This window comes from Heterodontus francisci, chromosome 3 (genome assembly GCF_036365525.1).
Source record: "Heterodontus francisci isolate sHetFra1 chromosome 3, sHetFra1.hap1, whole genome shotgun sequence".
In the NCBI taxonomy this organism is placed as follows: Eukaryota; Metazoa; Chordata; class Chondrichthyes; order Heterodontiformes; family Heterodontidae; genus Heterodontus; species Heterodontus francisci.
In genome coordinates, this window is record NC_090373.1 from 59,541,171 (window position 1) to 59,557,458 (window position 16,288).

The following is a 16,288-nucleotide window of genomic DNA, read 5'->3' on the forward strand; positions in this document are numbered from 1 at the left end:
ACGAACATGGTTTATCCTGTTACTTTTTTTTATTGTAAAAGGTTTTTAATTCTCCCCACTTTGTTTCATTCATTGAAGATTGCTAACCCCCATGCACCCACCTCGCGCTAGAAGGGGAGTGCGATCTGGCATGCCACCTTCTGCACAGCCAGCATCAATGCTGCTTTATGATCGTCAAGAAGGAGGCACAATTCAAACAGGGTAAGCTGGTAGTATCAGGTGTTTTTATTTTCCTTCTTCGAACTTATATGTGGCTTGATGGTGTTCCATCAAGGAGCCTAGTTGAGAACTAACAAACCTCACCCATATGACCTAGGCAGATTTGAGTACCTGTCAGCCCTGAGACTTGAACCATCTGCTATCTGTCAGGAGGCAACTGCACTTCTGCCTCTGTTACTGAAACACACTTTATCTGTTAAAGCTCAAGTTTCACTTGATGCAGTCAATCTGTAACAATAACAGCATTTGATCTACAAAGAAATGCTAAGTTACATTGTGAGGTGCTTTAAGTATGCTTATGGTACTTAAAGAAAATTACGCCCAAGTGATAAATCTTTCATTACATTAATCCTTTTGTCCAATTAGTTATTCAGAGTGTTTCTTGTTTGGTTTTTTGCTCTATCAGCCATGGCTCAGTTGGTAACACTCTTTCCTCTGAACCACAAGGTTCCAGGTTCAAGTCCAACAAAAATCAAGGCTGACACTCCTGTGCAGTATTGGGGGAGTGCTGCACTGTTGGAGGCACTGTTTTTTGAATGAGGCATTAAACCCAGGCTCTATCTGCCAGCTCAGGTGGATATAAGAGATCCCATGGCACTATGTGGCAGAAGAACAGGGGAGTTATTCCCCCAGTGTCTTGGCCAATATTTATCCCTCAATCAATATCAAAAACAGATTCGATGGTCATCGTCACATTGCTGTTTTAGGCAGCTTTCTGTGTGCAAATTAGCTGCTGTGTTTCCTACATTACAACAGTCACTATACTTTAAAGAAAAAAGTATTTCATTGTTTGTAAAGCACTTTGAGAACTCCGGTGGTTGTGAAAAACGCTATATAAATGCAAGTTTTCTTTTCTTTTCTTTGGAACAATGCTGTGATCACCTTAGGCTAGCTGAATTGTCAGGACACCTTTTAATGTTGCTTGATTATTATGGATAAATGATGTAAATAAGGAATTGAGAGGACACTTTCTAAACATTGTTTTCTGTAGCTCTGTTTTTGTTGCAAGTATTGCAGTTTTTAGGAGTCAGGAAATAAAAATTGCAATTGTTTAATCAAAAATTTATACGCATTTCACTGTAAAAGATTAGATTTTGTGCCATATAATGATGCATATGTCAACCACACTAGAAATCTATATGCCCTGCTGTACTGTGAAATATACACATTAGGTGTTGAGATGGATTAATTATACAGATATAAGAATTGTGGGAATGGAGCAATACAAAAGGGGTCTGAGGTTTGATCCTTGTTCTGTCATACTTTAGTTGATGGGTAGAGGCAATAAAATTTGCTTCAGAGCCCTAGGGCTAGTGAGGAGTAGGGCATGGAAATCAGCTAGGCTTCCTGCTCCTGAATAGACTCCAGAACCTAGCTAGAAAGTGCATGTGCAAGGACATCGGGGAAAAACAAGATTGACTGTGATGACCTCCATAGTTGAACAGTCTATTGAGATGCACTTTCTAGGTTCATCCGCAATTGCTGCCATCTGTGGATTGAACCTCCGTATGAGCCTCGAGTGAATCTCGATTCACTCAGCGTGATATCAAGGAACGACTGAAGGCACTGGACACTGCAAAAGCTATGGGCCCTGACAATATTCCGGCAATAGTACTGAAGACCTGTGCTCCAGAACTTGCCGCGCCCCTAGCCAAGCTGTTCCAGTACAGTGACAACACTGGCATCTACCTGGCAATGTGGAAAATTGCCCAGGTATGTCCTGTACACACAAAACAAGACAAATCCAACCCGGCCAATTACCACCCCATCAGCCTACTCTCTATCATCAGTAAAGTGATGGAAGGTGTCATCAACAGTGCCGTCAAGCAGCACTTGCTTAGCAATAACCTGCTCAGTGACGCTCAGTTTGGGTTCCGCCAGGGCCATCCAGCTCCTGACCTCATTACAGCCTTGGTTCTAATATGGACAAAAGGGCTGAACTCGAGGTGAGGTGAGAGTGACTGCCCTTGACATCAAGGCAGCATTTGACTGAGTATGGCATCAAGGAGCCCTAGCAAAACTGAGGTCAATGGGAATCATGGGGAAAACCCTCCGCTGGCTGGAGTCATAGCTAGTGCAAAGGAAGGTGGTTGTGGTTGTCGGAGGTCAATCATCTGAGCTCCAGGACATCACTGCAGGAGTTCCTCAGGGTAGTGTCCTAGGCCCAACCATCTTCACGCTGCATCATCAATGACCTTCCTTCAATCATAAGGTCAGAAGTGGGGATGTTCGCGGATGATTGCACAATGTTCAGCACCATTCGTGACTCCTCAGATACTGAAGCAGTCTGTGTAGAAATGCAACAAGACCTGGACAATATCAAGGCTTGGGCTGATATGTGGCACGAATGTTACTTGTCACTTAAGTGCCAGGCAATGACCATCTCCAACAAGAGAGAATCTAACCATCTCCCCTTGACATTCAACAACATTACCATCGCTGAATCCCCCACTATCAACATCCTAGGGGCTACCATTTGACCAGAAACTGAATTGGAGTAGCCATATAAATACCGTGGCTACAAGAGCAGGTCAGAGGCTAGGGATCCTGAGGCGAGTAACTCACCACCTGACTCCCCAAAGCCTGTCCACCATCTACAAGGCATAAGTCAGGAGTGTGATGGAATACTCTCCACTTGCCTGGATGGGTGCAGCTCCAACAACACTCAAGAAGCTCGACACCATCCAGGACAAAGCAGCCCGCTTGATTGGCACCCCACCTACAAACATTCACTCCCTCCACCACCGACACACAGTGGCAGCAGTGTGTACCATCTACAAGATGCACTGCAGAAATGCACCAAGGCTCCTTTGACAGCACCTTCCAAACCCGTGACCTCTACCAATTAGAAGGACAAGGGCAGCAAATGCATGGGAACACCACCACCTGCAAGTTCCACTCCAAGTCACGCACCATCCTGACTTGGAACTATATCGCTGTTCCTTCACTGTCGCTGGGTCAAAATCCTGGAACTCCCTTCCTAACAGCACTGTGGGTATACCTACCCCAAATGGACTGCAGCGGTTCAAGAAGGCAGCTCACCACCACCACCTCAAGGGCAATTAGGGGTGGGCAATAAATGCTGTCCTGGCCAGCTTCGCCCACATCCCATGAATGAAAATATTTTTTTTAAAAAGTCACTTTGTAATGGAAGGGCAAAGATGTACTTTTTTTTGCACTTATCAAAAGTTATTGGATCACTCATGACAAACATTTACAATTATATTGATGAAAGTCTCCAGCTTTACGCTGGCTTTTTTAAAACAATGCCTCAGAAAGCTCATTCAAAGACATCTTAGTGTTTAAAGGCTGGGATGTGCAAAGTAGTGGAGGGCTGGGAGGTGAAGTGTGGAGATATGACATTTACAAAAAAAAAATATGGTGGTAAAAAACAAGGAAAGCTGGAAATACAGGCTAGTCAAATAATTTACTGCAGGGTGGCAACTGAATAATCCAGCGCAAAGAGAATTTCTAAAATGGTTATCAGTAATAAGGGAATAACCCCTGACTGACTGTACAGTATTATGCTGACTCTCTGCATACCTTTTGAGGTGAAGCTGGAACAGTTCCTGACCTACATGGTGTGATCTGTGCCCCAGAAGTCTTTATAGGTAACACTTGGCCCATGTGAGTTTCTGGACTGGTTTTGATGGCCTGAGGGGATCAGAGAGAAATTTTCCAGGACGTCTTTTCTGCCTTTTTGCCTCTCCCGGGAGGTTACATGGCTGCTAGGGTGGATGTGAAGTGGTTGGGGAGGCTGGAGATGGTGGAAGTGTTGTTGGGGGCTGTCGGAGGAAAAAAGTGATTCTGCTAGACCAGCCATCGTGGGGTAGGGTGTGTTCGATGGAGCTGCTGGGCTTTTCCTGCTCGTCACTTTTGTATACTGCATCAGGGAAAATAATCTCCCTGCATTTAATATTTATTGTGGTGTTGAGACAATTCTCTGGGACTGTAGAGGCATCACATTACACATCATCCATATTTTTAGTGGAAATAAATAACTTCCCTGTATGATGTGTACCTTTTTTCTTTATGAATGAACCCATTTTAGAATTATTGCTGTTTTTTTTGCAGATTATCTGAGTAACTCCTCCCTCACCACAGTGTCTGTACCCGTGTTAGTTAGCTAATTCATTGTCAGGGCCTCCTCTCCCCCGTGTGAGCTAATTCACAGTGTCGCTGTCTCCCCTCCCTGGGGTGGGTTAATTCACAGTGTCGCTGACTCACCCCCCCCCCCCCCCCCCCCCCCCCCCCCACCGTGTGAGCTAATTCAGTGTCGCTGACTTTCTCCCCCCCACCCCCATGTGAGCTAATTCAGTGTCGCTGACTTTCTCCCCCCCCCCCCCCCCCACCCCCATGTGAGCTAATTCAGTGTCGCTGACTTCCACCCCCCAGGGTGGGCTAATTCACGGTGTCGCTGTCTCCCCTCCCTGGGGTGGGCTAATTCACGGTGTCGCTGTCTTTTCCTCCCCACCCCCCCCCCCCCCCCCCCCCTTCCCTGGGGTGGATTAATTCACAGTATCGCTATCTCCCCTCCCTCGGATGGGTTAATTCACAGTGTCGCTGTTTCCCCTCCCCTGAGTGGGCTACTACAGTGTCACTGTGCCCCCTCCCCCGGGGTTAGTTGACTCACTGTCCGTTAATATTTCAGGAAGTTTGCTCATATTTATTTTTATTTACCGCTTTCTTCTAAATCAGCTTCGGTTCCATAGCAAGTATCAGTCTTCTATTTTCATTCATTTGCCTGGCAGCCTCCTTTTGCTCTGCTTTTCTCCCAGCCTACGAATGCCCTAATTTTTCCACAAATCTTTGTGAAATGCTGCATTTGTGAAGCTAAAATTACAACTTTGTCACATTTTGAATTTAATCAGATTGAAGAAGCCTTTCTCTTAATGACTTCATTTAATTACTATAATGGAAATGCTAACATTTAGCAATAACTCTGGGGCTGATTTTGAGTGGCCTTGCCTGATCTTAATGGGGCACTAATGGCTTCACAATGGGGTCAGTAGCCATACTGTCCCCTAACACCAGTAATGCAGGACACTGCAATTTTAAAAGCAGCTGACCCCTGGCAATCTAAAGCACCTGCCTGATTGAGGCGGGAAGCTCACTTTAATATGACAAGTGTGATTCCATGACAGATGTTTGAGATCACTGGGTGGGGGAGACCCTTCTCTGCTGGAATGAGTGGATGACCAGCATGCTCCTCCAGTCAAAATCTCCTCTGATGATAAAATTGAGCCTGTGCATTTTGAGAAAAGTAAACAAGTTGAGAAGTCAGTTTATATGTTCGATGAGTGAGTGGTTTCCCACATCATTGTACTACAGTATATATGAAATCATCTTCTTATCTTTTTAAGGAATTGCGTGCTGTCTGCAATGGATCAGCCAGTCATTTCCACAGTAGACAGTCGAGTGCAGCCACTGAGAGTTTTACCAGTCAATTTGGTGTTACCCGGCCACTCCGTAGGACACGACAAAGTAAATCAGTTTACAGCTCCGGACACTACTGTCACTGTCTCTGTCACAACAATACCGACCCATTCCATCAAAACTGAAATTAACCCTAATAACTTTTCAGTGGGAATGCCACCAGCATCGTACTGCAGCGAGCCTCCTGAGCGCTCTGTCATCTATGACCGAAATACACACAGTGACCACTTCACCTCAACTGCACAGTCTTCACAAAGGAGGACTCCGGACACCACCTTCACAGAGACTTTCAAGGAAGGTTCTCAAGAGGTAAACCAATCCTTTACTTATTTATATCACAGCATGACTTACCTTTTTTCTTGGCCTCCTTTTATGCTGGAATGATGCCCCTGTATTTTAACTGCAGTTGCCCTGAGGACAGGCGGAAGATGATCGCCTCCCAGTCCTCAGTACAGTGGTATTAACAATGAGGTACATAGATGCAGGGCTGGGATGACTGAATTTCTATCCTTGCTGATGCTAACCCACAGCAGCGTGATGGAGATTGAGAACTTGGAATTGGGTGGGAAGAATTGAACTGGTGTCCCATCAATACACTGTGCCATGAAGTGGTGTTCAGGTAGACCATGACGCATACCATTCCTTACAGCATTCTTGGATAAAGCTGAATCTTAATGTGCCATGTAATCTACTTACTGAAGTTACTCAATGACTGGTACATCACTGGAGGTGAAATTCACATTGGTTATATAAAAAGGGCAATAGCGAATCGCAGCCTGTTTGACAACTCCCCCAAAGGAAAATCTGGCAGAAAGTAAAACCAGCTGCTGACTCACTATCACTTGGGATGAATTACATTGAAACTACAGGATCATTGACTCCTCTTTACTGTAAACTCTTCCTTACCCACTTCATTACTTCAGATCCTTCCTCTTTGCCTTTCTGTGGATGTCTGGTTTCCATTTGAATAATTGCACAAAATGTGATTAGTTGCAAACTGCCTCAAAGGCAACAGCTGAGTACAGGAATGTTCCTTGTCGTGGGACATGGCCAGGTTTCTCTGTATTTCATTGGATTTTGTGAAAAATCCTGTTTGTGACTTAAGTGGATCAGAGACGCAGAGTATGCCAGCTCGTGTCTGCAGTTATCCTTCAGTTCTCTATCTCAATGGAGCTGTGAGGGAGGTATTAAACAAGGGGGTAGAAATTTGGCTGGTTCTGTTTTAAGGTTCAGGAGGTCCCAGGCCTTGCCCAAAATTGGACTGCGACCTCATTTAAAAAAAAAAAAAAAAAATCCGCTGGAACTGTTGGCACCTATTGTGCCTCCACAGGCAGCTCATGCAAACGCTCAGAGGCCTGAAGATAAGTCCCAGGAGAGGGGATTGGAGCTGAATGTGGTGGGTTGTGGGGGGGGCGGGGGGTGCCCGGGGCTGAGGCTGAGGAGTGGTGAGCATGATGGCTGCCTCTACATGAACATATTTTATATATTTTATTTAAAACCTCAAAATCTTAACTATAGTTGGTGGCTGCTGAAGAATCCTAATTGTATATGCCCCTCTCACAGTTGCCCAATTTCTAAGGGGACAAAAAGGGGACATTAGGCTCCTCATTTACATATTTACAGGACCTGACACCAGTTTTGGGTGGCTGCCAGGGGTGCCTGAAAAATGGTCAGTGCCAATTTCAGCTGGGACATTTTTCAGGCATCCCTGGGGCATAGGACATTTGTCCACAAAATTATGCTTTGTTGTGTCCATTTTACCATCGTAAAAAGGCACATCAAGGTCCAATTAATACTGCAAGATTTCTTCATGCTGGGTGAGTGCAGGGAAAATATAGGAGTGAGTTAACACGGTCAACATCTCCTTAAAATGGTGCATGACATGAAAAAAACAAGTAGAGTAAAAATAAGTAAAATAATTGAAAGGCTTATAATTTCTTCTGTATAAAGATCTGAAAGAAATGCTTGTGTTCACATAGATGGTGAATTACTTTAAGTGCATTGACTGTCATTATGTAGCTAAATGTGCTGTTCTCGAATTACTCCTGACTGTGCGCTGGGCTGGGTTTCTATCTCCATTCTTTAAATGTTAAATCCATAAAGCCCTAATTAGCTGGAATCTAAAGAAACCAATTCCATTCATGAATTCATTCTCATATGATTATTTTACAAATGAACTGTCCCTGTTTTGTTTTTAAAAAAAAAAAACCAATTTCTGTTGATTGTCTATCACTATATTATTCACCCACAACCTAATGTAGGACATGAGAATTCTTTGAGTAGTCTGAGGATTAGAATTAAATTGCATTCCATCATCCTGTTTTTAAACTTCTTTGCCCCATTTATGCTGCCCTTTTCAAAAATATAGGCCAGAACCAAATCTATTTTTTTAATCATTATGCTGGAGCTGAAGCCAAAATAATCACTCTCTTGATCCATGACCATTCCATTTGTTTTTTTTTTTTTACCCAGTGCTATATTCTATGAATCCTTAATAAATATTGATAAAATATTTTAATGGCTTTCAAAAGCATAGGGGATAGAAATTGTACCTTAATGGTGCCTGTTTTATGGGTGTAAAATGAGTGCAATATGTCCCAATTTCGAAGATCAATGATCTGCACCCCAAGGATGCTTAAAAGTCATCCAACCTGAAATTGGGTCAGGCCATTTTTCAGACATTCTTGCTGATCCCTTAGATAGGTGTTGGATCCAATTACATATATAAATGAGATGAATTTGATACCAAAAACTGGCCACAATCAATCTCTACCCTTAAGTATCAATCAAATTGGCTAGGGAAGTCTACTGAAGTAGACAACATAGGATCATTCGGATGGCATAGAGTTCAAGCGAGAGTCTTTTGAGTTATTAGACCAGAACAGCCCCATAATGAGTCTTTGGTCTGTTCTGAGTTGGCTGTCCTCAGTCATGCCAATAAGTAGGGCTGCTACCATTGGCAGGAAAGGAAAAAAATCAGCCAGGGTTACTGCTTCTGATCACAACACCAATTTGAGGACAAAAATATGGGAAGAAGCATCACGTTAAATGGGTTCCAGAGCCAATTAAACCTCTGTCTAAAGAGAAAGGTAGAAGGGATTGCAAGGTTTGGCGAGATGGTGGATAGGTATGTTTGCCACATAGCAAAAGGAATGGGATTGTTCTGGCCAGCCTTTCAACTTTGCATAAATCTTGAGCTTATCCAAAACTCTACTGCCTGTATTCTGACGCACATCGCCAAATTCTGTTCACCCATTACCCATGTGATCACCAATCTACATTGGCTCCTGGTCGGCAAAGCTTCAGTTTTAAAATTCTCATCATTTTCTGATCCCTCCTTGACCTCTCCCCTCCCTATCTCTGTCGCCTCCTCCAGCCCTACAACCCTCAGACATCTGCGCAGCTCAAATTCTGGCCTCTTGTGCATCCCTGATTTTAATCACTGCACCATTGACAGCCATGCCTTCAGCTGCCTAGATTTTAAGCTCTAGAATTCCCTTCCTAACCCTCTCTTCTCTAAGACACTCCTTAAAACCTACCTTTTTGACCAAGCTTTTGGTCATATGTCCTAATATCTCTTATGTGGCTTGGTGTCAAATTTTGTTTGATAACAGCCCTTTCAAGTGCCCTGGGACATTTTACTATATCAAAGGTGCTATATAAATGTAAGTTGAAGTGTCTGATAGAATTTAATAACTGAAAATTGCTTTTGTGTTCTATTTCATAATACAGAACAATTACACCATTATATGGAGCAACAGCACAATAGATCTGTAATTAACTATAACTTTCCTGATCTGATTCCATTACAGCCCTTACTGCAACCATTTACAGTAATTTAGTGCATTTTATAACTAAACAGCTTTAACCATTACAGCTGTTCCTGTTTGACACAGTACCATATGTAACATACTAATGTACAATTTATATGAAGGAAGTAAATCAAATATAGAAAATAACAACAATTTAGCCTTGAATCTCAATGTCTACAAACATGAATCTTATCCCTTTTCATTTGTACACATTATATATTACTGATACTGTAGAGAAACTCTGTCCAGTTTTATACTTCAACTTCAAAGTAAATTTGTAGAAAACTGGGACATGTTGAACTGATGTGTTGTGCTTCTAACTTTTATTTTTATATTTTTAAGCCCATGAACTGAAGTGCCTTTTGTGTTCCAGTTTTATCTTCCAAGTGATAGCATTACCAAGTGAGCTCTATCACCTCTGAGGCAGGAAGTTGAGAGTTCAAGTCGTATTCCAGGGCTTGAGCACAAAATCTAGGCTCACACTCCAGTGCAGTACTGAGAATGTGCTGCACTGTTGAAGGTGCTGTCTTCCAGATAAGACATTAAACCAAGACACTTCATTTTCTCTCCATGAGGTAAAAGATTCCATCTTGAAGAAGAGCAGGGCTTTGCTCCCTCAAGTCCTTGCTAATATTTATCCCTCAACCAACTTCACTAAAACAGATTAGCTGGTGATAATCACATTGCTGTTTGTAGGAGTTTGCTGTGCCCAAATTGGCTGCTGTGTGACCACATTAAAGGAGTGACTACACCTCAAAAGGTCTTAATTGGCTGTAAAGCGCTTTGGGATGTCCTGAGGTCATGAACAGTGCTGTAGAACTATGTCTTTCTTAAAGTCAATGGAACTGAATATTTGGCAGGGGGTATAACAGCTTGGGGTTATGTGATACTGCCCATTTTGCATTACTGCCCAAGGTGAATTTCTATCCCCTTATGTTTAAAAAGGAAAACTTTACAACAGATACAGTTGAACTTCAAATATAGCTAAAGTTAACAGCTTGTAACGTTTTGTGCTCATCTATGAGCATATTTCAACCTATGGAAAGGTTAAATGGTAAATGTTCTGGCCTGTTATTATCCCTTCTATAACCTACATAGGCGTTTAACACCCATGCTTGATGTCATCTAATCACTGCTTCCTGATAAGCCTCAATTTTTCCCTTATTTTCAATCTTACTGATGTCCTGCATGACAGTCCTTGCCTCTTAATTTAAAAATAAATCCTTAATGGTTGCCACAACAATAATGAAATACTTGTATTTATACTATGCTTCTCACAACCTTGGGGCATCCCAAAGGCTATGATTCATTTTTCTGTGAGTCAGGCTGGTGATTTAATATGGCCTCAACACTGTCGTGGAGTCAGGGTAGAGACCAGAATAAATGCTGTGACAGTATGTTGAGGTCAGATCCTCCTTAGGACCTAAACAGGACTTCAGATTAAAGTATGAAATGCTACACAAGCCAGGCTTTCTGTTCCTGCTCTCTTCCAGTCTAATAAAATGCGTGAGAGAGCAATTACAGCCTGGTGAGCGCACAAGTGGAAAAGATTAGCTGGTGGATAAGATGATGTCCGGCTAATGGGAAGGGGAGTAACAATAATGTAGATGTATTTTACCTCCATTTGATGATTTTAAGTAAAAAGGTAGGAATGAGCATAAGGTGTTTTCTGTTTTATACTCCCATCTGCTTTTTGTTAAAGTTAATGGAATGAGAAAATTATAGTCCACAGTGTCATTGTACACCACTTCGAGAAGGAAAGACTTGTATTTATCCCTTCTCACAGGACATCACAAGGCATTTCACATACGCTGAATTGCTCTGAAGCGCAGTCACTGTTGCTATGTAGGCAAATGTAGCAGCCATTTTTCTGAAAGTTTTCTCCAAAAATGGCAATGAGATAAATAACCAGTTAAAGAATTTTTGGTGGTGGGAAGAATATTGGCCAGGATCTCTGGGGAGCTACCTACTTTTCTTCAAATAGTGTCACAAGAAAAGTCAAACATAAATCTCATTTTACCATCTTGTCTAAAAGATGGTACCTCTGGCATTGCAGCAGTACTCTATCTATCCACTGACCTACATTATGTATTGAAGTCCTGGAGTGGGGCTTCAACCCCGCTCAGGGAAGAATGTTGCTAACACAGTACCATTAGTGCGCAACCTTCCACAGGAATGGAGCAAAACGTCTAACAACACAAAGACAAGCATGGTTTGGTGCTCACCCTGGATGAGCAGGTAGTACATACACAGCCGCAACTGGAATTTATGCTGTCGCACCAAGTCAAGAATTTTGTTGATTTTAAAGGAAAAATAGTTTTTAAGTTTATCCAGCAGCATCACCCTATTTGTGGATCAGAACCAGTCTGAAGTTAGTTGAGGTGCTATTGAAAAGGATAAGTTGCTCAGTGTAGAATGTAATAATGTGGTAGACTTCTGCAAAGAATATCCATTCTGTTGCATATAGAACACCGAAACAACTGGAACTGCTGTAAATACAAATTCAGTCCATACCTTCTTAGTAAAAAAGAGAATGCTGGGACCAGGAAGATACCACTTATGCAACAATAATATAATATACGTTGTAAGGTTATCATTTACCTTTGGGGTCAGGATGAACTTTTACAGAACTTTCCCTCCAACGATTAAACAAATTGGCGTCCATGATGGGATAAATAGTACAAAGTCTGTGGCAGGAGTGCAGTCACACAGTGAGTGGCATTTTTTTCATTCTATGTTTCTTATAATTTTGTTTCATCAACAGGTGTTTGGCTTTCCTACTGATCTTCAAATTCGAATGCCCACTGTGAGTTCAGAGGAGTATGCCTTTGATAGAATGAGGTAAATATTTAAAATACTCCTATCATTATTTTGTGGGAGCTTATATATGTGTATTACGTATTAATAATTGCATTTCAAATACTTCAGTAGTCTTTTAATTGCTAACACTCAACTCTAATGTACAATGGTGTATGTAGCTAGCAACGGCATATGACAGGACCTCACATTAAGTAGGAGAGCGGGATTAGATCCAGGTGGCTCATGTGGAGAGAAGCATCAGCAAAGGCTTGGTGGTTCAAATGGTCTGTTTCATAGAAAATAGGAGCAGGAGCAGGCAATTCGAGCCTGCACCGCCATTCAATACGATCATGGCTGATCGTCCAAACTCAGTACCCTGTTCCCACTTTCTCCCTGGATCCCTTGATTCCTTTAGCCCTAAGAACTATATCTAACTCTTTCTTGAATATATTTAATGATTTGGCCTCAACTGCTTTCTGTGGTAGAGAATTCCACAGGTTCACCACTCTCTGGGTGAAGAAATCCCTCCTCAACTCGGTCCTAAATGGCTTACCCCTTATCCTTAGATTATAACCCCTGGTCCTGGACTCCCCCACTATTGGGAACATCCTTCCTGCATCTAGTCTGTCCAGTCCTGTTAGAATTGTGTAGGTTTCTATGAGACCCCCTCTCATTCTGCTAAACTCTAGCGAATACAAGCCTAATCGACCCAATCTCTCTTCATACGTCAGTCCTGCCATCCCAGGAATCAGTCTGGTGAACCTTCGCTGCACTCCCTCCAGAGCAAGAACATCCTTCCTCAGATAAAGAGACCAAAACTGCACACAATACTCCAGATGTTTCTGTGGTGTAACGTTCTGTGGATTCTCTATTCTGCAATAGATTCAATTAGCACTGCTTTCTAAGGACCATTAGCCATTGAAAAAACTTTAAAATGGCATTCAACATCAGAGAATGTTGGCTATAACCATAGCAACTCGGGCAAATTAACTGTAGCTGATCTTTCTGTGGTGCCGGGACCAGAAAGTACATTGTTGCTACATAACTCAGAGAATGTACTGGCAATAATTAAGAACCCTTCACGATGGCTTGTACCCTCTTGATCATCATGTTCCACAGTAGCTTGATCTTGTGTAATAAATAAAGACCAGTATTTCACTTGGTGAACACTGAGCAGAAGACCATTTCTTTTGTGGGACTCGCAGGATTGCTAGACATACCTTAGATGTTTACATGGCACTTCAAATGTTACGGCAATACTGAGCTGAATGATATTTAGCAGAATGTTTGTTTCTCTGAGAGATAGGCGCTCAGGAAAGCAAGGTATCAGGACAGGCCATTCAACCTATCAACCTAATTTATACCACAGATCAAGTGCAATCTATCTTACCGTGGACTTCACCCCACCAATTTAATTTGCAGAAGGAAAGTCATCCACAAATACAGCTTGAATCCCCAAAAGTAATCAAGGAAAATACCAGATTATCTATCCAACCCTGCATCTTACTGCCCTCTACAGATGGTACAAGAATCATCGTAATCTGTTCTGTGAAGCGACGACTCCCTCTGTTATGCTTCTTGCGGGCTTATGGGAAAATAAGTTTATGAATTAATTTTTCCCACCAATTTTTTTCCCTACTCTCTCATCTCTTACCCTCCCTTCTTGAAAGCATTAACTCATTTTCCTGCGATACAGTTCTATGGGTGCTGGTTGCCTTCTGGTACCTCACTCGATTGACCATTCCTCGTATGTGAGCCCAGACAGGGAATGTCAACAGGCTGTTCAACTGTGGAGTGTATCAGGGCAAAACCGGAATCTGCTTTCCTTCGATATCCATGGGAACTTCCAGCAGAGGTTGCTGGAGAGCAATTAGGAGTAGGAACTCTGGCCAATTTACCCCTGCCTGGCCCAGGGATACTGACATTAAATATAGTACCCAACTCCTGCCTCAGTTGAGATTAGCTGACTTGGTACAAGCCACTGTATAGAGTTAACATAGTCTACAGCCCAGGAACAGGGCATTTGGCCTAACTGGTCTATGCAGGCACTTGTGCCCCACACAAGCCTCCTCCCAATCCTCTTTATCTAACCTTAGTATATCTTTCTAACCAGGGGATCGAGCTCTTCAGGTTTGTGTTGCTAAGGCACTTCATCAGTTCAGCTATTAAGGCAGTGGGAAAACTACATCTTATGCTCTCAGAAATTAACAATCCATGTTATGTATTTCCTCCTGAAAATAATTGTTTTTGATATGTGAATATGTAAGCTGAGCAGAATAATGCTACGCTTTAAAGCTGATCATTGGATATATGGTTCAATTCTTTGATTTGCTATTTTACAGAAGTACATTTGAATATGTGCTGGAAGCTTCCAAGTCACTTAAACAGAAGACAGGTGATGGAACCATGACGTACCTGAACAAGGGACAGTTTTATCCCATCACACTCAAAGAAGTGGGTTCCAACGAAGAAATCCATCATCCAGTCAGCAAAGTCAGAGTAAGTGTTAGTGTTTTGTATGAATATCAGCAGTATTTTATTGTAATTTCTAATTGTTAACTGTACTAGTACTGTAACACCATTTTAATTAAAAGAAAATGTTTTGGGGGAAAAAAAACACTTCTTGAAGTAGTCCTTGAAAGAAACATCCAAATTGTGAAATTTTTTTTACTTCTTAGCTGAGCCCCCAAACACTTAAGTGGAGTCGATGCTAACATTCTGCGATAGTGTAAAATGAACGACAGTGAGTCGGAAACTTGTTTGTCATTTCCTAATTTTTATTTCCATTGACTTTGGAATAGATGTAAGACAGACTGCCAATTCTTAGTGCCTGCTTTATACTATCGCTCAAAGTCGAAATCTCCCTTTCCTTTTAATAAAGGATTGCATGCAGTGAATGGGACAACACACATCATTTTCTTTCTATGGTATATAGTCCTGGTAAAAGTTTCCACTTTCTCATAACACAATTCTGAATTTTCTTCTATTTCAGAGTGTGATAATGGTTGTTTTTGGTGATGATAAAATCCGTGATGAGCAACTCAGGCACTGGAAATACTGGCATTCCCGACAGCACACAGCAAAACAACGTTGCATTGACATTGGTATGGAATCAGCAACATCTTGCTTTCAAATATAAACCATTTTCTTTAAAGAAGTAAACGTTTAGTGGGATGGTGTGGTGTTACCACACTGTCCCTTGTGGACAGTGTCTCTTGCTTTGACTGGTCATCAATGGGAAATGATGTGTATTGATCCACAAGTCGTGGGAGTCAGTTGCCAGCGATCGCCAGAGCTGGCAGGCAGTCATAAAGGCGGGGCTAAAGTGTGGCGAGTCGAAGAGACTTAGCAGTTGGCAGGAAAAAAGACAGAAGCACAAGGGGAGAGCCAACTGTGTAACAGCCCCGACAACCAATTTTTTCTGCAGCACCTGTGGAAGAGTCTGTCACTCTAGTATTGGCCTTTATAGCCACTCCAGGCGCTGCTCCACAAACCACTGACCACCTCCAGGCGCTTACCCATTGTCTCCCGAGACAAGGAGGCCAAAGAGAAAGAGAGAGAAGATCCACCCTGGAAAATAGAGTTGGTCACCTCAAGGTGGCTGATTGCATGATGAGTTAGATGTCCAGGGCACTACACTGGAACAATCCTGAGACAAAGACGTTCAGGGCAGTTGTCATCTTTTACAGCCACTGGCAAGTCAGCAGGTCTTCCTGCAGGAGGTTTCAAAGGACAGACAACCTGCCTTGATAAATACAGCCTCCACAGACATTTCTAGAAGGCCACCCTTGTCCTATAGATCCTGTTGGATGGGTGAGGCCTTCTACAAATGGTCCCCTCAACTGCTGTCTTGTGAGAACTCCAACTGCAACCCCATGCAGATTGCTGAGTGCTCTTTTGTTACTGTTGCTCTTCCTCTTCCCTCTCATCCACGCAGAACAGTGCAGCTACAGCATCAACCATCATAAGGTTTCACTGCTTATTTAGACTAATTAGCTAAAAGAATCATAGAAACCTAGAAA

General features: G+C 42.4%; 1 protein-coding gene across 1 annotated transcript in view; it reads left to right on the forward strand.

Annotated features, from left to right (window-relative positions):
- grhl1 (grainyhead-like transcription factor 1) overlaps positions 1-16,288 on the forward strand; it is a 91,468-nt gene that overhangs the window by 22,521 nt on the left and 52,659 nt on the right. The window contains exons 4-7 of the mRNA XM_068017551.1: positions 5,583-5,964; positions 12,232-12,308; positions 14,612-14,765; positions 15,259-15,370. Coding sequence (XP_067873652.1) covers positions 5,583-5,964; positions 12,232-12,308; positions 14,612-14,765; positions 15,259-15,370 — 725 coding nt within the window. The remainder of the gene's footprint in view (positions 1-5,582; positions 5,965-12,231; positions 12,309-14,611; positions 14,766-15,258; positions 15,371-16,288) is intronic.